General features: G+C 38.6%; 1 protein-coding gene across 2 annotated transcripts; it reads left to right on the plus strand.

The window, feature by feature from the left end:
- The first annotated feature begins 3 nt into the window (after positions 1 to 3).
- Positions 4 to 21,367, plus strand: rad17 (RAD17 checkpoint clamp loader component). 2 transcript variants are annotated; one of them, XM_088077210.1, is made up of 17 exons: positions 4 to 160; positions 536 to 636; positions 1,624 to 1,854; positions 2,328 to 2,402; positions 3,375 to 3,513; positions 3,906 to 4,042; positions 10,517 to 10,569; positions 11,565 to 11,690; positions 12,199 to 12,268; positions 12,340 to 12,454; positions 12,635 to 12,832; positions 14,274 to 14,371; positions 14,479 to 14,625; positions 15,626 to 15,754; positions 17,185 to 17,305; positions 18,652 to 18,709; positions 19,569 to 21,367. In XM_088077210.1, the coding sequence occupies exons 2-17, from the start codon at positions 595 to 597 to the stop codon at positions 19,759 to 19,761; spliced, it is 1,932 nt and encodes a 643-aa protein (XP_087933336.1). In that variant the 5' UTR covers positions 4 to 160; positions 536 to 594; the 3' UTR covers positions 19,762 to 21,367. The 2 variants fall into 2 exon arrangements, with proteins under 2 accessions (XP_087933336.1, XP_087933337.1); XM_088077211.1 differs by having other exon boundaries at positions 12,343 to 12,454.
- Positions 21,368 to 21,450: the final 83 nt, after the last annotated feature.

Here is a 21,450-nt window from a genome sequence, read left to right on the forward strand (position 1 = left end):
AAATTTGTAAACTTCTCTCTGCCTCGAAGCATCATCAGCTGTCCCAGCTTTAAATTTTGTCTTATTTTGGGTCAAAAACTTGTTCTTATTACACCTGAACAACAGTTTGAAGTTATAGAAACACCGTGTGCACTTCTGAAACGTCAAATGGTCCAACACGGTAAGTTAATACAGATATAACATTAGCTTAACATGAAAAGTTAGTTAGCGTTAGCTTACCAATAACATCATACTGCGGTCGACATTATTAACCAGAGACACAGAAATAGACTTCTGTTGTACTTTTATCAGGTCTTTGCCACCGAACAGGGATATGTTTGACGTACGACAATACCTTAGTACTTTTGGCAGCACCATAACCGGGAAAACAAACTTTAAATTAAAGATAGTACTCTATGAAACCTTTAATATCAACCTGCTGAGCCGTTCTTCATGCTGTACACTAAGAGAAATAACGTTTTCTCCTGTTTTTGCTCTCCTGTGCTTGCCAGGTGTAAAAGCAGCACCGTTAACAAGTGTCCATGTTGCTTTTCAGGCTCTCAGTTCTGCGTTGAGCTGCCAGCTTTAACGTTAATGTGAAGCACAGCGGTGAAGATGGACAAGCTTTCTGTGGGACATAAAGCTGCTTCAGGCAGAGTGAGCTCTTCAAACAGATACATTTCATTTTGTGTGTGTGTGTGTGTGTGTGTGTGTGTACCCCCCCCCCCCAAAAAAAAAAACAATCCGTTTGATACCTAAAATGAAGGTAACACACCCCATTAACTCAACATTAGCCTATCAATATCATTACTGGGTCTATATGAGCATTCATTAATATGTTTTGACACTATGATTTTTTGGTACATACACTTTACAGCCTTGGTGGTAAAAATACACAGATCTGTCCACACACTATTAAATTCTCAATTTTCCTCTGAGACTTTGCCTATCTTGGATTTGGCTAGCCTAGCTTTTGTGATTCCGGACTGCCCACCACTTTTCAAATTTGGCTAAATTTAGTGGAAAGGGCACCAAGGCCAAAGAAATATGATGCACATTTTAGTTGATGAAATGCTAATACATTTTCATATTCTGTGTACAGGCTACATATGTTTGCAACTGGAGAATGCAGGAGTAATTTTAGGCCTAAAACAATGATAAAAGTAAATTAAAATCTTTTAAAAAAATAACCGTTATTCACTTCCATATAATTTTTTGTCAAAAACTCAGGAGCCACTGGGTGTGGGTTTAAAAAGCCGGATGTGGCTCCAGACCCACAGGTTGCCTACCCCTTGGCTAGGGAATGCATTATGTGAATGAGGGTCCTCATAAAAATATAAGTACAAGGATGTGTGTGTTTATGTTTGTAGCATAGCAAACACGTTTACAAAATAGATTTTTCAAAGATTAACTTTTAGTATTTAAAAAAAGAAAAAAGGCAAGAAATCAAAATAAGAACAGACAGAGAAGAGAAAAAGTATATGTAAAAGGAGAAGCAGAAAGGGAAAGAGAAACAATTTTGTATACAATATACCATGCTTTGAATATATGAATATATAAAGTAGGCTACTTAGGGGAGGCGGTTGGTGCATTATTTTTAGAGTGGTCTAGATCTTAAATCATTTTTGTCTGTGTTTATATTAGCTGAACCGCTGGGTGGATCCGTCCTTTGCTGATTTGCCAGAGGAAAGCTTTACTCCATCTAAAAGGAGAAAGGGCAGCCAGGTGTTGATCTCCAAAGCTGAGCCAAAGAGGCCCAGGAAGAGGACGGGAGAGGCCGGCAGCTCAGAGCTTCACACACCCTACCTGCCGAAGGAGTCAGCCCAGAGGGACCAGGATGAGTCTTGGGTGGACAGATACTCACCCGATTCACAGGTTAGCATCATCGCTTCTGAGATTTGTTTGGTATCCATGGATACATTTGGATACAGCCAGTAACTGGTCTGACTCCTGTCCATAACGTAGTGAATAATTTGCAGTGTGGCTTAACACAGCCAGAAATGTTAAAGCCATAACTACCTCTATATAAATGCTGTCACACATTTCTATTATTATTATTAAATAGTTCAGTTTTAAATGTGCTCTCTCAAGTTATAGTGAAGCCAAATGTTGGCAGTCAAAGACACTGAGCATCCTTGTTAGACTGATTACTGCTGGTTCATCATGGAACCATGTGAGCATGTCTTCACAGCTGATTTCCATCAGTTCTCCCCAGCAGCAGTGGTCACGGCTCAAGTTTTTTTGATCTGAGTGTTGAGAGGCTGACGGCTTGTATCTTGTCAGGTGCAATAGAGGTTTAAGACTGACCCCCTCGTCTCTAATAATGATTACCGTGTGTGTTTGTGTAGGCTGAGCTCGCTGTCCACAAGAAGAAGATAGAGGAAGTGGAGAACTGGATGAGAGTTCACTCAAATGCAGCAAAGGTAACAGACATACAGAAATTTCAAGAGGTCTGTAAGTGAATCCTTGTCAGCAGCCTTGTCTCCCAACTTTGCCAGTTCTGATTCTCCTGATCCTTTTTAACGGAATACTTCACCAGCAATTGACTATTTGTGAGGGCTGTCACCAATTATTACCTTTTTTTTAAAAAATTAATATCAGAATGTTAATAGTTAATTGCAATTAATCGCTTGTTTATCTGTGCCCGTGCATATATGTGAATGTACTTGAATATTGTATGGAATTGCTTTGGCATTAGCTCACTGGCAACTCTGGAGCCTTTAGAAGTTTTGAATATTTTCATTGAATTGTTCAAATTGTTTTTGTCGAGCTGAGTGTAGATTCAGTGTTTCCTGTTCTGTTGAAAGATTCAGTCACTTGGAGATATTGAGTTGCTTTTTGTTCTTCAAATTTTTCAGACTAGTTTTCTTAAAACATAAATGCTACCATTTGATGCACTGTATCAGATTATAGCTTAGAGCTAATTCACATCTGCAGGTCAGAACAAAGACACAGCACAATGACATGATAAAGGTTTCCGCTTCGCAGTGAGTAACTGATATACAAATGGTCAGATTGTGGCTGAAGTATTCTTTTGATATGAATAACAACACATCTGCGTCATTTGTGGTAAATGAAAGAAGCAAATTACAGTAACTAGTGGAAAATTGAGCAGGAGTGTCAGTAGTGTAATGGGTTGTGTCTGGAGACTAAGAAGAGTTAATCTTGTTTTCTGAGCTATATTGGTCTTAATCTAAAAGCATTGTTTTTTCTAAAAGAAAACCAACTAACACCCACTACCATCTGTGCTGTGCAGCATGCTTCTGGGGTGTTTTGTCTCTTTGGATGAAAGCGTCAGCAAATCAAATGTAATGTAATGCTCAACTATGAAAATGTCTTTGAGTTGTTAAGTGAAGCTGAAAGTTCAGGTTCAGATTGGCAGTGGTCATTTACAGGGTGGGATCTTGCTGCTGACGGGACCCTCAGGCTGTGGAAAGACTTCCACAGTCCAGGTTTTGTCTCTGGAGCTAGGCCTCAGGGTTCAGGAGTGGACCAACCCCACCAACCTGGAGCCGTACAGCAGCAGTCAGCAAGGTGAGGAGAAACCCCTCCTGTCCTACATGCATCATACCCATCAGTGTCACTGTCAGACTGAGGATTAGCACCAAGTTATTATCATTATTATAAGAGAGAATTACCCTTTTAGGAAAAATTGTAAGTGACCAGATACTTTGAAACCACAAAATTGATTTTTTTGAGACTGTATCAGAGAGGAGTTGGTGTTCATGTTTTTGATTGCTTAATGATAAAGTGTTTCTTATATTTTGTCAACGCAATGTTTATAAATGGGGATGAATTATTTTTTGGGAGAATGACAGCTAACAGCTGCTATTATATGTATGATCCCATGCACCACCTTCCTGTCTCAGTATACAGGCCTCTCCACTCTTTTTTTGACAAGTCTCTAATTCTTCATCCTTTGTCAGAATGGAGGATAAACGGCTCGTCCTACAGCTCCCAGTTGACCCAGTTCCAGGACTTCCTCCTCAGAGCAAACAAGTACAACTGCCTGAAGATGCTAGGTGATGGAGGAGCTACAGACAAGAAGCTCATACTGGTGGAGGTATGTACAACACCTTTAACTGAAGCCACACTTTGTTCAGTGTATCTGTGAAATGTGTCTTTGCCATGCACTCCTCGTGTTATATGGCATAGAAATGTTTAGGTGATGAACAAACTACTGGTTTTCTTCAAACCTCAGTTTGTCTTTGACAGATGGTGTAAAACTTGCTATAACCACAGTTCATAGTGGGTTATCACCTTTTTCAAAGTATTCTGCATTTTCTTTGTGTTTGCTTTTAGCATATAATGGTGAATAACTTCAGGATGCTTAACCCTTTGAGACCTGGATCAACATCACTTTTCTTGTGTTACGTTCAGATGTCTTTCACAAGTATTTAAACTTTTGAACCCTTAGCCTCTTGGTCTTTCAGCAGTTAGCGACTTAGCAAGAAATGTCCACTAAATTGCAAGAAATAAGTAGTCTTAGAAGAGGCATTTAAAAAAAGAAAGCTATGGAAGAATGTCAAGAAAAATACCTTTTTAATCAACATAATTGTACCGATTTATCATAATTTTGAGCACTTTTCCAGGCCATTTCTTTGTTTTTGTTTTGTTTATTTATTTATTTATTCATTTATTCATTTTTACCTTTTTTTTTTTTTTACCTTTTACTCCGTTTCATATATCCGAGGTCTACAGAGTCCTGAAACAACTGGACTCTAACAAATCTGCAGGTCCAGATGGGCTTGATCCCTACTTCTTAAGGTTGGCTGTTGACTTAATTGCAGAACCTCTGACTCATATTTATAATCTTTCCATTTTTCAAAACGTGATTCCCGAATTGTGGAAATCTACATATGTTCTACCTTTGTTGAAGGTGGTGGGGGGACAGACAGACAGTCAATTAGCTGAGTAAACATGTGGACACATAATGTCCATAAAACATGAAGGTGACAGGCTGGACAGTGACATCTGCACATTGTGTGCTCAACTTTCCATGAAGCCTTATGAATTTGAAGTCACCATATGTGAGATTTACCATGTTAGTATGGTTAAATTTTCTTCTGTGTTACTGCAGTTTGTTGGCCTCAGGTATGTAACACACCATGTTTACTCCCATGTTAGTGTTCTAATATGCTAATGCCACATTTAAGTAATTTGCGATGGGTGGTAGAAATGGAAACATTTCCATTTTAATGACTTATGAGTTGTCTGACTACTCAGGACTGTTATAAACAGATTCCAAAGCTGGTCATGATAGGGTTAAAAACAATGGAGCACTACATTCATTAAATGTAGGTTTAATTACTGTGAAAGACACACTTTGACTGACCTGAGCTGTCCATATGTGTTTGCCTTTTTATGTATTATCGAACACCATGTTGGATTTGTCAGTGTTGTCAGAAAAAAAATCTCCAGGTGTATTTACAAGTCAGAAGTTGGTCATTTAGAATAACGTTAACATTAACGTGGCATGATCTGAAGCACAGTGACCTGGCTGTGTACAAGACATAGTCATACACACAGGTGACAATATGTCACAGTCGTTCTAAAGGTTTTTTCAGTAGCTGAGATTGTCGTTAAGCTTTACGATTTTACACAAACTTTTTCTTTTTAGATTTTTATCACAAACATTCCTGCAGTCGGGGCTGCACTCTCTGTCATCTGATTTAAAACAAGTAAAATGACATTAATAATTAGTACAGTCAATACAATTGACAAGTAAAAACACAACAGTGCTCTTACATAATTTCTGAAAACAAAAAGGACATTTTTCTGTTGACTAGAAGCAGGAATTACAGTCTTCACAGCTGTGATTTAATAATAATCTCAAGCCTATCCAAGCTGTCATTAGGCGACCCACCTGATGGCAGTGTGGGTCAACGACTCACATGTGACCTCAGCAACTCTTTAAGAGTTCAAAGACTGTGTCTACCATCGAGTCTATAAGAACTGAAGGAGGCACATGGATGAGAGGCGAAATGTCTCCAAGATACTCAAGCAAGTTCAGTTATCTACGATACAGCATCTAGAATTACCATGACTTGAAGACTGAGAACCTTCATCACCATTTTGGGTTGTTTTATTATTTTTAAATTGTTAAATCAGCATTCGGCTATGGGCACCAGCACAGATTTGCAACATTTTTCATTTTTTTAAATTATTTTTTGGGCCTTTTGCCTGTATTTGACACGATTGCTTTAGAATGAAAGGGGGAGATGAGGCAATGACATGCAGCAAAGGGCCGAGCCTGGAATCAAATCCAAGGCAACTGTGCAAGGACAAAGCCCTTCCATATGGGGCGCCTGCTCCACCAGGTGAGCCACTGGGTGCCCCAAAACTCAGCATTTTAATGTAGACTTACTAGAAGCGGTCGGAATAGTTTTCAGTGAGGTCACTCATGGTAATGAAAGGATCCTCCAGAAGAAGACTGGGTGTCAGCTGTTTACTAGTGTCCAGATGGAGCATCTTCTTGAGAAAGTCCACGAAGTTCTCGATGTCCTCTTCTTATGCCTTGGTGTCCTCATCTGACAGATGGCAGATTTGCCATATCTGAATCAGGATAAATCACAAAGGTCAGAAAAATCTCTGTTCATTGTCCACCAGCTTGAGATCTGAATGAACCATTCCAACACTACCCAGAAATTATAGAGTTGTGGCCATCTGAAAGTGGTTAAAGTAAATGGGACAGTCTTGCCTTTGGAGGGGGTTAACTAAAGCAAAGAAATTGGTTTTTTTTATTTATATTTTTGCTCGAGGAGGAGGAGAAGTGCCTCTGTCCACATCAGAAGTTGATTTATCTCCGGGCAGTAGAGCCTTGCTCAGCGGGCGGAGCTCTCTGCTGCGGGCAGCACAGCGGGGCTCTGCATTCCCATAGCTAGTATGCTAGGTGGCTACGTGTTAGCATTACTAATGTCACATATTATGAAGGAAATTTTAATGTCCCTCTAAGTTTAACATATCTGGCGTTTGATTTTCAAATGAGTAAAAACCCACAGTAAGATAAATCAACGCTCCGATCTCCAATGCATGTCACAATCAGAGTTTCAGTTTCAGTACATCAGAGGCTGCAGATCAGAGTTCAATAAAAAATATTAATTTTTATGGAAACAGAACCTAGCCTCAGTGCTAGCTAACACAGATGACTCAACAGTTAAAACACTTAGCCAAAATACACTGATGATAAACGTGTATTTGATAAAATGATAAACACTTGAAATAGCATTAACTAATATTGATGAACCGATGATTAAAACTGTTACCTTCAAGTAGCTGATGAGCAGTTGAGATAGCATTAGTTAGCTAACGCTGATGAATCAACAATTTAAACAGCTAGCTAATAAACAGTTTAAATAGCATCTGTTAGCTAACACTGATGAATCAACAGTTAAAACACTTAGCCAAAAGTATCTGATAAAAAGTTGAAATAGTAGTTGTTGGCCAACACTGACAAATCAATGGTCAAAGGAACTGATGAACAGTTGAAATAACATTTGTTGACTACAACTAATGTATCAACGATTAAAAATGGTTAGCTTTGAGTAACTGGTGAACAGTTGGGATGGCATTAGTTAGCTAACACTAATGAATAAACGATTAAAACAGTTAGGTAAAAGGAACTGATAAACAGTTGAAATAGCATTGGTTAGGTTATACAGATGAGTAAATGGTTAAAGCAGTTCGTTAAAAGTAACTGATATACAGTTGAAATAGCATAAGTTAGCCTACATTAATGAATATGCTTGTTTACATTTTCCTCTACATCTTTGACTGAAGGGCCACCTGGAGGGCTGGATGACTACGACCTCTTGATCCCCCAAAAGAAATAAGACATCCTATTCTACAAAACAGCACTCAAAACAGATCAGTAGGGCCAAGTGTTAGGGCCAAGGAAAGACTTGGGATTGGATCCTAATTGTAGTAGCTCGCCTAATCATGTGAGAAGACTGACTTTTAATCGTGAACGTGTTACTTTAGCCTCTTTTTTGTTTTTTTTTGTTGTTTTTTTTTAGCATGATATGTATGTATTTAGCCACCAAGTGTATTATTCCTTCTATAAGATTTTCATTTTAAAACTGATAAATTGGAAACATTAACAGGTCAGCGCTCTGAGCCCATGTTAGCATGATTAAAAGCTGATAAAATCTGCCAGAGACATCATTTTAGTCATCAAAATTGATGGTCTCCTGCTAAAAATAAGGCGCTTGCCTGCCTTAAATCAAAGGCCCATTAATTTAAAAAAAAAAAAGACTGATAATTTTTAATAGTTCTGTCACTTTTGTCTCTGTAAACTGCATCATGTGGAAATGGAAAACTTGACCGGTATAGTAACAGTAACAGGGCTTGGGTGAACGGCCAATTTTAAAGGTGTTCCTGCATGTGTCCACCTCGTGAATGCCTTTTAAATACACCTCTTGCAGTACTTACTTGGTGTAGGATCAGGTGGATTTCTTTGACAGAGAAACATTGCTGAGATTTCCTGTCTAATAAATCCCACAAGCTCATGTCTAGCATCTCGAACTCAATGCAGGAGTCCTCTGCATGCGTGAAGGAGTCCTTGTATTGCACAAAGTTGAATCTCTCTGCGTCGTACGAGGACAGTTTTTCAAGGACAGCCACCTGGGGAACATATGAGATGTTAGATTTAAGGCAACTGGGTTAAAGTATATTTGAAGTATCTCAAAATACAAGTGAAACCTTTGAAAGACATCACTTCTGTTTTACCTCATTCTGGGCCTCAGCTGTGAAAGTCTTGGTTACCATCTTCACTGCCACCGTTTCATTAGTGGCGGACTTGATGCACTTGGCCACTTTTCCAAAAACCCGCTGCCCCAAAAAAGACTGAACCAAGTAGTCTGAAGAGGGAGAGGAGATGACGCCCAGGGTGGCCTGGAACTTATCACCTGAAGAGGGTGAGGAAGATGTCCTTCTCCTCTTCAGCTGAATTATACTGCGCTTGGACTCTGTATTCTGTAGACTAGCAGAGAGGGACAAAGAATGTTTAACATAACATGTCTGCTTTTTTTGTCCCATAAAACAGGAAATAAGCATGATGAGTTTACATGCAAGGATTATTTTTGTCAGTTTTGAAGTATTTTTATTATTGCTGAATAATAATTTCATAAAAATCAAGGAGCCATTGAATCAACATCAGGGGGAACTAAATCAATTTACTACTATAAATATTATTTATCATAATTGACGTCACTTCCTTCCTGGAACACACCCTCCTCAGTCGGACTGTGTGGCAAAACATGCGTCAACCGGGCAGTTTAAAAGTGGATACAGCAAAACCAACAAACGATTATCTGCTCAAATAAGGGCAGTGGGACTTGACAGTGATCCTTACAACTTACTGTAGAACCAGTGGTCCGTGGACATTGACGTGTGGCCAGAAATTGTTTATCCTGACATTTATATTTATCTGATTTTGATGCTGGAAAAAACACAATGCAAAACCTGAAGGCATACAAAAGTGTTGACATGCCCACATTTTAAAATTCATTTATTTAAGCAGCCATTTGATTTAAAAACAAAGCAAAACTGATAAAGATAATCAGAAGAATGCTGAATATCAAATCAAATAACCAGCTGATAATGAGTCAATTTACAGTATACAGTGTAATGAATCGTAAATATATGTATAAGTTACTTTTAGTTCTATTTTTGATACTTAAGCACATTTATTGCCAGAAAGTTACTTTTGATACTAAGTTTAAAACAGGCCACAAAGAATAACAGGCAAAACATTATGCTCTTGAAGAACATTTATGCTTGGTTTCAACTTTTTTTTTTTTTTTTTTAACTATTATGCTTTTTAAAGAAGGAGGTATTTCTTCTTTAACCTTTTCAGTTAATTGCAACTTCCACCTCTGGCTTTTCTAGCAATGCAATTCAGCTCTTAGCTTCTTTAGGTGAATGCAGTTCAGCTTCTAATTCTGAAAGACTGAAAGACTTTTTTTTTGCATTGAATTGAATTGCATTTTCTAACTTTGGGTTACTTTCACATAACATTAAAAAGCTGTGATTTTTTTCATCCACAAATACCTTACCAAGACCAGATATTGCCCAGTCCAGATTGTGCAACTTTGCCTGTTGTAGTAGATGAAGCTGCAGCTGTAATAATTAGAAGAAGCACTTTTACCAAGATGGCATCTAGAATATAATAAATGATAGGTTAAGTTGATAAACTGAGTCCATTTTTGTCCATTTTTTTATTGATAGAAGCCAAGGAATGTTACAAAGGGAAAATAGAAATAGGCTTGAGTCTTTCTTTTTTAAAGACTAATCTCCTAGTCATGCCCCTTTTAATTTGAAATACTGTTCAAATATGTCAACATTTTCACTGACTGATATCTGTAGGCTGAACTGGAGAACACCTACACGCATGTTATTTTCTTACTTAATGTTGTATAAATACTCTTCTGCCTCATATGATATTGTCTGATAACCACAGAGGTCTTAAGCTGCTTTGTTAGGTGTGTTAAGATACACACCTGAAGTAACACTTAATCATCACTTGTCCCCTCTTCAGGATCTCCCAAACCAGTTCTACAGGCAGCCTGGCAGCCTGCATGATACCCTGAGGTGAGATGAGAATTTTCACAGGATATTTCCTTTCATGCTTTCACTCTGAAAACCAGAGAAAGTTACTGGGACTACACACAGCTTTGGAGTCAGTATTTAATTGTAAAGCCAGAAGCACCAGTACCAACACTACTGGTTTAATATTGCAGCTTCCAGTGTCTCCATTTTTGTGTAAGAGTCATAGGATGCCTTGGAATCTTTCTCACTGTTGTTAAGACATGAACAATTACAATAAGCCTTTATAAAGAATACTAGGTTGTTTTAAAAAGGACCGGAGCACTTTCCTCCATCAAAAGCAGGCTCTAAGGCAGGCATGGTGTCGACTAGAATAATGGATAATACTAAATTAGAGGTCTACATCATCCCCATGTTTCAGGAGGTGGCTCAATGAAAAGCTTTCTATTTCTAAGACAGAACAGATTCACTTTAGCAAAAGTTATTCACAAAACTATTTACTGAAAGTATGGAAGCAATTTTTGACTCTGCTTGACAAGACCTAATTGTTTTACTCAAGAGCTTAACCTTATTTCTGTGCAAACTGTGCCTCATACTGCATACTGATATCCTTGCAGTCCTCCACCCATGTATGTTTTCCTTTTTTGCTTATATCTTGTTTTGTTTTATTTCATTTTGTTTTGTTGTGTTGTGTTGTGTTGTGTTGTGTTGTGTTGTGTTGTGTATTTTATTGTGTTTAGTTTAGTTTAGTTTGGTTTGTTGTTACACCCTTAACCGTTCTGGCCTTTCTTTTGGTTATTATCCATAAGCAGTATTGGGTGCTTTATGTCTATTGTGTCTGTTTGTTTTATTGTATTATTGTAAAAATACAAAAGTCACAAATTAAGTTTAAAAAAAAAGAAATTCTTTATACAGGGATGTGCATTAATTGTAGTTATTACTAATTCTATGTGCCAGAATCAGTGCTATCTAATTTCTTTCACCTGTGTATGGTATTCCTGTGCTATATGTGAGCTTTTGTTCCGCTCTGTGTCCTCCAGGCGCTTTGTGAAGACCAGTCGATGTCCCTTGGTGTTCATTGTGTCAGACAGTCTGAGTGGAGACAGCAGCTCACGCTTTCTTTTTCCCAGAGAAATTCAGGAGGAGCTGGACATCAGCAACATCAGGTTCCAACACACTGCTGGCTTTGACAGAGATGTTTGACCTTTAAGCTTTAATGTAGCTCTAACCTAAAGCACCAATATGAGACCCCAGAGGCCCCTGTTAAGACAGTCGAGTCCCAGGTGTAGACTGAGGATGGAAGAATGTTCTTGGCATGGCACAGAGATTCGTAAAAAGACAATATTTAATTCAAGCGTCTTTTAATGATCACAGTCTTCTTTGTGGTTTGTGTAGTTTCCAGCTGTCAGAGAATTTTCACAACATAACTGACAGTTGCAAATTGCATGATCCATCTGAATACATAATCATCCTCTGTTAACATGTCTCCTCTTATAAGGATCATCCTCCCTCATATGTGTATGCACTGAGGAGAGAGGCACACCTCACACAAAAATGACACAAACTGTTACTCAAACCTGCGGTGACTCCATTATAAGTGAAGCACATCAATTTTGGACACGTGTCAACATCTGGATTTACCTGAACATTGTTTTGTGTTTTCACTGTTTCCAGTTTTAATCCGGTGGCTCCAACGGCAATGATGAAGGTTCTGACTCGAATTTCAACCCTGGAAGCAGGAAAGGTGAGAGGAAGCATTGTAGTTGATTAACCTTTTAGTGTATTTTCTACATTGTAATTTCCCATAATTCCTAGCAGAGCTGTGGGAGGATGTGCGTCCCAGACCAGGCCATGTTGGAGATGCTGTGCTCAGGCAGCTCAGGAGATATTCGCAGTGCCATCAACAGCCTCCAGTTTTCCTCCCTCCCAGGTCAGACGTAAACACACATCTCACCAGATGGGAAGTTAATAGTGTACACACACATAGCATGAAATTTGCTTCAAATACATTTGATTTGAACAACCACATGGCTTTCTCTCAGAACAACTATTGCTGTTCTGTCTAATCAACTGATGTCAAAGAACTTCTGTCATTATTGTAACTTTTCAGACACATCATTGGAAAAGGGGCTATGGAGGATGAAGAAGGACAGAAATGTGACTTCACTGAGCAAAGCTGCTTCCAGAACAAACCAGAGAAGAAAGAAGTCCAAACTGACAAAGGAGCATGAAGAGGAGCAGGCTATTGGAGGGAAGGATGCTTCTCTGTTCCTGTTCAGAGCACTGGGAAGGATCCTGCACTGCAAACGTGAGTCCCTTCTCCCAGTGTCCATACAAGCAGTCCCCATGTCCTGTTTCCTGCGGGATTCCTGCAATGAAAAGACTGAAATCAGCAAAGAGTGTGTCCTGGTAACAAGTATTCTGTGTATGTCTGCAGCCTGATATCTTCTTCCTCTGTGTAATAGAGCTCTATTGTTGTTGAAAACACATCAGTGAGCCACTCTGTAACGCTGGGTGGCATTTCGCTTCATCACCATGAACATACACATTGTAGCATATTTTAACTTAATTCCACACACACCATCCTGCTGCGCCAAATACTCAAGACAGCAGCAGTTCCCAACTGTTGGGTCGTGGGCTTTATTTTCAAAAATAAGAATAGGCCTAAGGGACTGTTTTGTATTTATCAGAGGAGAGGGGGGTCAGATTTTTTTTTCCTGAGTCCTGAGTGACTTTGGGCATATTACATTAGGTGTTTGTCCCACATGATGTGTTTAAGGACTGTCAGAAATCTGAAAATCCAATGATAAATTCTATCTAGATTCAGGCTATGATAAATTGTGTCATTTTTAGGGATTTTGATTTTGGTAGACCCACGGGTTTGGTAGGCATATTTTGTTTAAAAATAACAAAAAACTTTAAAATAAAAATAAAAAAAGAAATTAAGAAAATTTTAGAAAAAAAATCACCAAAGAATTTTTTTAAAAAATTGACAATTATATAAAGAAAAAAATGCCAAAAAGTTTTAAAGACTTTTTTTTTCAAAATGTTTTGAGAAAAAACATCTGCAATAACTTTCAAAGAAAAAAAAACATTTTTTAATAAGAAAAAAACCCTTCCAACTCGGGGCACTTGAGTTTGCTGTGATACAGTTGGCAGGGTAGTTCGACTGAGGGAAAACAGTTCTTAAATGAAACTGCTCACAACAAGGTCTGTGGATTATCTTGGGTAACAGGGCCATGATGTCTGTAAAGAGACATTGCTGTTGAGTTTTTATTTTTTATTTTTTATTTTTTCTATTATATTTGAGAGAAGGCAGACATCCATCTCTACAGCTGATATCTCCATCACTTAGCAACTCACACCAAAAATAACTAGACTGCTAAATAGAACTACAGGAAAGAGGAAAAATGTGTATTTTGATTTTGGATGAACTGTCTTGATTCCATCAAAAGGAGTCTGATATAGAAAAGTAGTTCAACGTGGAGCATGTGAATGATTGTTAACTTGGCAGTGTCACCACACCCCTCTATTTTGCACCATAAATTGTAATTCCTTAGATATTTGGATGACAATAACAACCAGAAGCACGATTTCTAGTGTGTGCTAAACCACAGAGTCACTTTCTTTTAGTGTGCATTGCTAGTTTACCTGCTCAAAGTCCTGAGGAGGATGACTGCTGCATTGTGGCTCTGCTCGATCACACATGAGGCAAACAGTGAGTATGCTCTGTTGTTTGTCATTAACAGGAGGGAAAGGTGCTGAAGCAGCAGAATGTGTCCCTGGACCTTGTCTACCACCTCACCTGTCCCATCATCACAGAGAAGCATTACTTGTTGACCCTGAGGTGCAAACATGCGTTTTTCCCCAGCTTAAACACAAAGAGTCTGCCCAGCTGTCCTCGTAGTCTCTGAGAGCACTGAGAACTCGACTTTGTACAATTTCTCTTCTCAGCTGGTTGTCGAGCGTTCACACATGTCTGGAGAGTTCTTCAACCTGTACCTCCACCAGAACTACCTGGACTTCTTCTCTGAGGTGGAGGATGTGGAGCGGGCCAGCGAGTATCTGTCCGATGCCGACCTCCTCACCTCTGATTGGACGGTCAGTTGTTACCAAAGACATTAAAAAATAACAGGAATTCATGGATTCCTTGAGTTCAAAATCAGCTGTTTTGTGCTTACTATAAAAAAAATTGCGATCACAGTAATATAGCATAGCACCAGTTCAATGCCTCTACATGCAACAAAACTGACAAATGTTATGGACCTGTGCTAAACAAGGCTGTTGTGTTAGCAGGCATTTGTGATGAAAGTAGTGTGTTTAAAAAAAGATGATGAAAAAACACCCATGAGGCCCATTTTAAATGAAGACATCCAAGGATTTTTAGGCTTGTCAGACACCACAGCACAGTGGTTTATAACATAATTAGACAGAATTTAACATCTCTGAAAGGTTCTATCTACAGCAGTTATTTCTCCTGTGTAAAACTATGGTGAAGTAGTGGAGAGTGATTGTTTTAGTATTGCTGGTAACAGCTACTCCACCCATCAATGAATTTTATATTATAAAGTAAGATGGGCAGCTTTGATGTGAGAAGAGATATGCATTGGTTTCTTTTCATTCATAAAATCTAGAAAGGCATGATGCCTCCATACCTCAGCTCTTTATTAAACTGGTCACATATTAATTATTCTTCATGTTCAAGTGATTGCTTAATGCTCAATGTTTCCTGGACCAATAATGAATTTGGAAATATTGCTTTTAGTTTTTCTACTGCATCTACCTGGAACATCTTACACTGTACATTCAACTCAACACAATAGTTACCATGGGCCAGTTTAACTCTATGATTACAAATTGCTCTGCTTTTGATTGTAACTGTTTTTAATGCTGTCCATCCTGTTGTTGTTTGCTCTTTGTGTTTTCTTTGCTCTTGACATCATAGAAAATCAGGGCTTGCCCTCAGTAATTCTTCGAAATGTATAAAGGTTAAATGAATTAATGAAAAGTAGAGTTTGTTTTGCCAGTGTATTAACAACATAGCCCATGTAAGATGGTCTTTGTATACATTGTATAAAGGGCTGTGTTGTGTTGTTTTCAGAGTCGCAGCACCATGGTGCATTATGGGTCTTCAGTGGCCACCAGGGGGCTCCTTCACTCCAACTCTCAACAAGTCTCTGTGGGCTTCAGGCCGCTTCACAAACCAAACTGGCTGCTGGTCAACAAGAAGGTAAAACACAACGGGGCTGATGCTCTGTCATCAGCTTAGCTGTGGTTTTAAAGTTTAAAGGTCCGGTGTGTAGAATTAAGGGGGATCTGTATGCAGAGATATTTTGTATTTCTACCCATTTTTTCATTAGTTTATGATTACCTGAAAATAATAATTTTTGTATTTTCGTTAGCTTAGTGCGAGCCGTTTATATCTACATATGGAGCAGGTCGTCTTTCACAGAGTCCGCCATGATGTTTTACAGTAGCCCAGGATGGACAAATCAAACACTGGCTCCAGATACGGCCATTTTACATTTTTACGTCGCCCACCGTAGTTTTCATACATGCTTGGCGCACAGGAGAGGTTCTAGTTCTGCAGCCTCAGCACTAGAGCCACTAAATCCTACACACTGGACCTTTAAAGCTACAGTTGGTAACTTTTATAGAAATTATACGTTTTCATCATGTTTGCTGAAACTGTCACAATAACCACACAGTAGTGCATTATGCAAATAATCTGATAAAAAAATCATTGTTTGCAAAAATCCACTGTGGCTGAAGGAAAACAGCCAAAAAGAGCTGAGGAGTCTCTAACGCAGCTGTCAGTCATGCCAACCACTGCTCGTGAAATGCGGTCAAACTGTCAAACCAGGCAGCACGAATCAAATGAATCAAAAACCTGTCTCTGAAGGCCTGACAAAGGCTGGTAGTGGTCAAAACATGTTGGCTTTTTTAATGATTTAGTCACTATAACAAAGGCTGTTAAATGTAATTCCTTTCTCGTTTTTCACATATTTAGAGTGCCTCGATCTCCCTCTTGTTTGATCCTGTTGGTTCCCGTTTTTTATGAGCATCCGATACAAGTTTGTGACCTGCGTTGGATTGAGGTCTACAGAGCGAACAGTCATTTCTCTCCTTTTTTCATATTTCTGAATACATTTGAAAAGAGATGAAAAGCAATGGGGTAACAGAGTCTTGATTTAACCAGCGCTGCCTAGTTTTGCAGATTGACCGCAGGTCACGAACAATGATTGACATGACAGCTGTCTCTGACTGGTTGTTTGTTTTGGTGCAGTGGATTCTTGAAAATGCTATGAAGCACTATGACAACAGTGTATTTTATCAAAGTTTCCAACTACAGCTTTAAGAGGGTTTTAAGCTCTGTTGTGTGGGGAAGAGACATCCATCTATATTTTAAGCTTAACTCCATAATAAGGGTTACTGACAATTTAAAGTTATATTGGTCGCAGGCATAGGTGGCCAGATTTTTTAAAGCAAAATGTATACAGTTTAAAAAAAGCAGTTATGCTATCTGGTAGGTATACCATGGAATGAAAACACTATTTCTAAATGTCTTAAAACAAACACATCTTTACATTTGTTTATTGACATTTACTGTCACTAATCAACTGACAACCTGTAAATACAATTTGTTGTTGTTCCTGTCAGCACCGAGAGAACTGCCTGGCTGCACAGTGTCTGTTCAGGAGCTTCTGTCTGACACCAGTCAGCCTGCAGACTGAACTGCTGCCATACCTGGCAAAACTCACCAACCCTATGAGGAACCAAGGTAACACACACACACATTCACACACACACAATATGACATACACAGCATCGCATATTTCTGCATTTTCGAGTGCAGATCGTCTCGGAAATGAACATCAACCTTTTAAAGCTGCCACATCCATGTTAGGCTGTGTTTTTATGCTTTTTCTGACTTTGATGTTCTGACGGTATATTTGTTCACAGCTGCTCCCAGTGTGCCGCATCTATCAGCCACTGGACATCTAAGCAGTATGTAAAAGCCTGGGTTTGTTACATACAACGCAATGCAGAAAAAGATGCTTAGAGTAATTTATAATTATTAAATAGAGTGCCCCAGTAGTGAGTCCTAAAACCCAGGAATTAGTTAGCATTTCAACATCTCTTGTTCTCCCTTGTCTCAAAGGGCCTGTGGTTAACACAATCTAAGGAGACTTTCAAGTTTTGTTCTACAACATAAGATATGTTAGTAAATACCCCACTGTGAACTGTAAAGCTTTTATGTGTCTTAAAAAGACGGTTGCCAACAAGTGGCTAAATGAGACTACAGAGTGTGGTCAAGCTGTGCCGCACAGAGCACGGTTTTACAGCCTCGTTGTGGTGGTGACATTAAATCATGTGACCATGGTGTGGTTTGTTTATAGCCTAAAGTTAGCTTTCTACCTCTGGCGATTGCATTTAGGCTTCAAAAATAATATAAGTTGTGTCCATTTGTAAACATTATTTAGATGAATGTTTGCATGCCACAGAGCTTATTTTGTGTAGTCCAATGGAAAAATCCCATAGGCTTTTTGATAAGGGGAGCAGGGTGAAGCTAACTTCTGCGTCAGCCTACAGAAAAAAAATCATCCCCGGCCCCCGGAGAACTCTATTTCATATGATATTTACTGTTTTTGTGCACTGATTACATTTTTGGACAATAAAGTTTGTTGTAAACTGAAAAATATTCTGCAATTATTACATATCTGTGCAATAAGTATTTGATAACCATATCTGAGAGATAGATGCAGATATATTTTTTTAAATTCCAGCATCGGCCCCAAATCAGTCATGCTCTAATGCTCACAGATTATGACAGTGTATTTCATGAGGACACTTAATGCTGCTTCATTCATATTAGTTTCACAAAATTTGCTCTGTGGTGATGCCAGTACTGTAAAACACAGCTGAACAATGTCATTTTTGTGAACATTGAAGAAAGGTAATTAATGTGTTATTATGACCCTTTAAATCCTTTTTGCTGTGAGAATCATCATGTGGCATCTTGCCACAATGAACAGAGCTCTGAGAAGTCGTTTGCATGAGCATGTCTGTGGATGAAGTTTGTCAGGATTTATAACAGAAGTGTTCTGTCTCCACTGCGTCTCCTAGCTCAGATAGCTTTTATCCAGGATGTGGGACAGATGTCACTGCGGAGGTTTCACGGCAGGTACAGCAGACATTTTCTCTTCCCATAATGCAGTTTGATTTAAGTGTGTCTTTGAGGTGATATGATCCCAGAGTCTAATCTAATCCAAGATCTAAGCAGCCTGTCGTGTGGACTGAAGGAAAATGTGAAGGGGGACAAATGAGATGAGTAAAGGACCAAAGTCAGAATTAGTCCAATGACATGAGCAGTAAACTGTGGTTGCCTTCACTAGCATCATTAAATGTAACAGTTAAAATACCAGATTGTTTTTCTTTGATGAAATAATCTTTACTCAGGGTTTTATGTAGCAGCTTTTTACTTTTAGAAGCTGCTGCTGATTGATTACATGGCTGTGTAAGGAAAGATGTTACACTATATTTATCACAGAATTATGCCATAGTGGATTTATACATAGCAACATTCTCTTAAATTTTTAAATATAAGAGAAATCAACACCAGATGCTTGACAGCAATTGTACAGATAAGATGTTTTTCTCTTATCTTATTAAGAGTGCTCTGAACCACTTCTAAAATGGTGTCTTACCTAAGAGAAGAGCAAAAATAAGAAACACTGGTGGATCCCAAAAATTAGGCACTAACAAATTAAGAACAAATACTGAATACGACAAAAAATAGGAGAAAAAGTTTGTATGTGTTTTTTTTTTTTGCACAAAGTGCACTGAGTATCAAATATATGTTTTAGTGAGTAAAATATCCGGATACCTGTGCTTTAGCATACATTGTGCGGATTTAGAATGGCAGTGAGGTGTCCTGATAATGTACCGATGTTATTCAGTTTCAAACAGATATTTTTCCACCACCACCAAACTTTATTAGACCTTTACATTATGATTCTGTCTTTGACTCTGTTTTGCTGCAGATTAAAGCTGGAGGCTCTGACAGACAAAGAGCCAGCCCAGCTCGAGGAAGACACTGAGGAGGAGAAGGAGGAGGAGGAGGAAGCTCAGGCTGGGGTTGAGGAGGGTCTGCCAGCCAGTCAGCCTCAACCTACTACAAGCCAAGTCCTTCTGGAGGAGGAGGAGCTAATCATAGAGGACTATAACAGTGACTAACACACACAGCTCTGCCACGCATCCACTGTTACACTGTGACACACTTTCACTTCTTCACTGTCAGAGCTTTGGTTAGTATGGAGGAAGATCAGCGCCTCTTGAAATAAGAAAATGAGTTCTGAGATTCATTTGTGACATATGAGAAAAAACATTGTTATTGTTAAAGGTCCATTGTGTAGGATTTAGGGGAATATATTGGCAGAAATGTAATATAAGTGTAATATACTTTCTTTAGTGTATAATCACCTGAATCATTGTGTTTTCGTTACCCCTAGAATGAAACGTTTATATCTTCGGGTCCTTATTTATAGAGATCACCCTGTTGCACCACCACAGTTTTTCTACAGTAGCCCAAAAGAGACAAACCAAACACTGGCTCCAGACAGGGACATTTGTGTTTTTGTGTTGGCCACCATTGTAAGGTTCCCAGAGTTACACTGATTTTTAATGTGAAACAGCTTTATTCAGTATTTATACCGCTTTAAATTACCTGGTCTGTTTGTTTTGGAGAGGAAGAGATCTCTGTGGATTATACTGCTCACAGTAAAAACCTGCGTAACATCTGGATCTTAAGTTATCTGAGAAAAAAGGTGACCACACATTAGCAGGGGTTGGACAAGTTACCCGCAGCATCATGCCAAACTACCCCATATATGTGATTTGAAGCTTCTTTATTCTGGGTTTTTATCAGTCATAGTGTCTGTTTCGGAAAGGTGGATAATTTGTCTCACAGTAAAGAGTACATCACAGTAAAGAAATAGAACGTTTGGATTAGAAAAAGGTGATCACACAACAGCGTGCAGTGGGTGAGCCATTGGAGTTGCACAGATTTATAGCGTGAAACCGTTTTATTCAGTGATTTTACTTGTTTAAATCACCTGATCCGTTTGTTCGGAGAGGAAGAGACCTCTGTGGATACTTAAGTTCACTAAAAAACCTCCGGAACAATGAATACTGAAGGAATTCTAACAGAGTTTCAGCTGGTTGCAATCTGCAATTCATCACTAGACACCAAGAAATCCCCCTAAATCTTACACACTTCACCCTTAAAAAGGTGGTGTGCTTTCAGTTTTCCCCTATAATTCTAGAATCTTTTAGACTTTTGACTTTTTTTCACATTTGTTAGACTGATCACAGAACTCTAATAATGCTCCATGCTAGCAAAACCTCTGGTATTACCTGTACATTTGCCTTTTTGAGGTGTCATCTGCACAAGATGTGATCATTTTTCAAACAAGCTTGTTCTGTAGAACGTTGATTGAGTGTGATTCTAGCTTGAAACAGGCTCATTATACTATAAAAGTATGGGGATTGATTGCAATAATCTCCTGAAGTGACCCTTAACAGTTCAGTTGAAATACTGTCAGTATTTATTTGTTTTAAGTGCACGTTAAGCACTTGTTTTTTTTTCTATTGTACTGTTTTTTGAGCCTGGATTAACCTGTTATGGAGAACTGCCTGAGAATAAGCCCATCCTTGAACTGACATATCTTGTTACCATGAGTGGATGGAAAAAATAAGAAATGTTACAGTAAAAGCTTATTAAGGGATAGGTTGTTGAAATCTAAAGAAGTCTGTGAATAAAAAATAATGTATGAAAAGCTGATCATTGAGCTCTTTGTTGGAACATTATCTTGTTGTTACATTCTCACTTCACACACACCCCTTCATCCAATATTTACTCAACAG

Source organism: Plectropomus leopardus, chromosome 4 (genome assembly GCF_026936395.1).
Source record: "Plectropomus leopardus strain MGB_pleo_1.0 chromosome 4, ASM2693639v1, whole genome shotgun sequence".
NCBI classification, from domain to species: Eukaryota; Metazoa; Chordata; class Actinopteri; order Perciformes; family Serranidae; genus Plectropomus; species Plectropomus leopardus.

Excerpts from the sequence above, each read along its gene's own strand:
- rad17 (XM_088077210.1), top strand. The coding sequence starts at position 595 with ATGGACAAGCTTTCTGTGGGACATAAAGCTGCTTCAGGCAGA. Across the intron at positions 14,626-15,625 it reads TCCTCACCTCTGATTGGACG|AGTCGCAGCACCATGGTGCA; the intron begins GTCAGTTGTTAC and ends TGTTGTTTTCAG. Across the intron at positions 18,710-19,568 it reads CTGCGGAGGTTTCACGGCAG|ATTAAAGCTGGAGGCTCTGA; the intron begins GTACAGCAGACA and ends GTTTTGCTGCAG.